The sequence below is a fragment of the Eimeria mitis genome, genomic scaffold (genome assembly GCF_000499745.2).
Source record: "Eimeria mitis Houghton genomic scaffold, Emh_scaff238, whole genome shotgun sequence".
NCBI classification, from domain to species: Eukaryota; Apicomplexa; class Conoidasida; order Eucoccidiorida; family Eimeriidae; genus Eimeria; species Eimeria mitis.
In genome coordinates, this window is record NW_013570715.1 from 9,316 (window position 1) to 9,533 (window position 218).

At 63.8% G+C, this 218-nt stretch overlaps 1 protein-coding gene across 1 annotated transcript in view; it reads right to left on the reverse strand.

Annotated features, from left to right (window-relative positions):
* Positions 1-218, reverse strand: part of EMH_0004760 (uncharacterized protein) — a gene marked incomplete at both ends in the record, with an annotated part of 4,828 nt that overhangs the window by 1,405 nt on the left and 3,205 nt on the right. Inside the window, one exon of the mRNA XM_013496922.1 lies at positions 1-124. Coding sequence (XP_013352376.1) covers positions 1-124 — 124 coding nt within the window. The remainder of the gene's footprint in view (positions 125-218) is intronic.

Consider the following 218-nt stretch of genomic DNA (forward strand, 5'->3'; position numbering starts at 1 on the left):
ATTGCTGCTGCTGCTGCTGCTGCTGCTGCCGCTGCTGCTGCTGCTGCTGCTGCTGCTGCTGAGAGACAGCGCCATCGGATGCCGCAGCAAGACAACGGGGACGGGGTGGGCGGCGCTCATCAACCTGCAGCAACACACGCCCGCAAAAGCTGCTGCATCAGTTGCTGCTGCTGCTGCTGCTGCTGCTGCTGTTGCTGCTGCTGCTGTTGCTGCTGCTG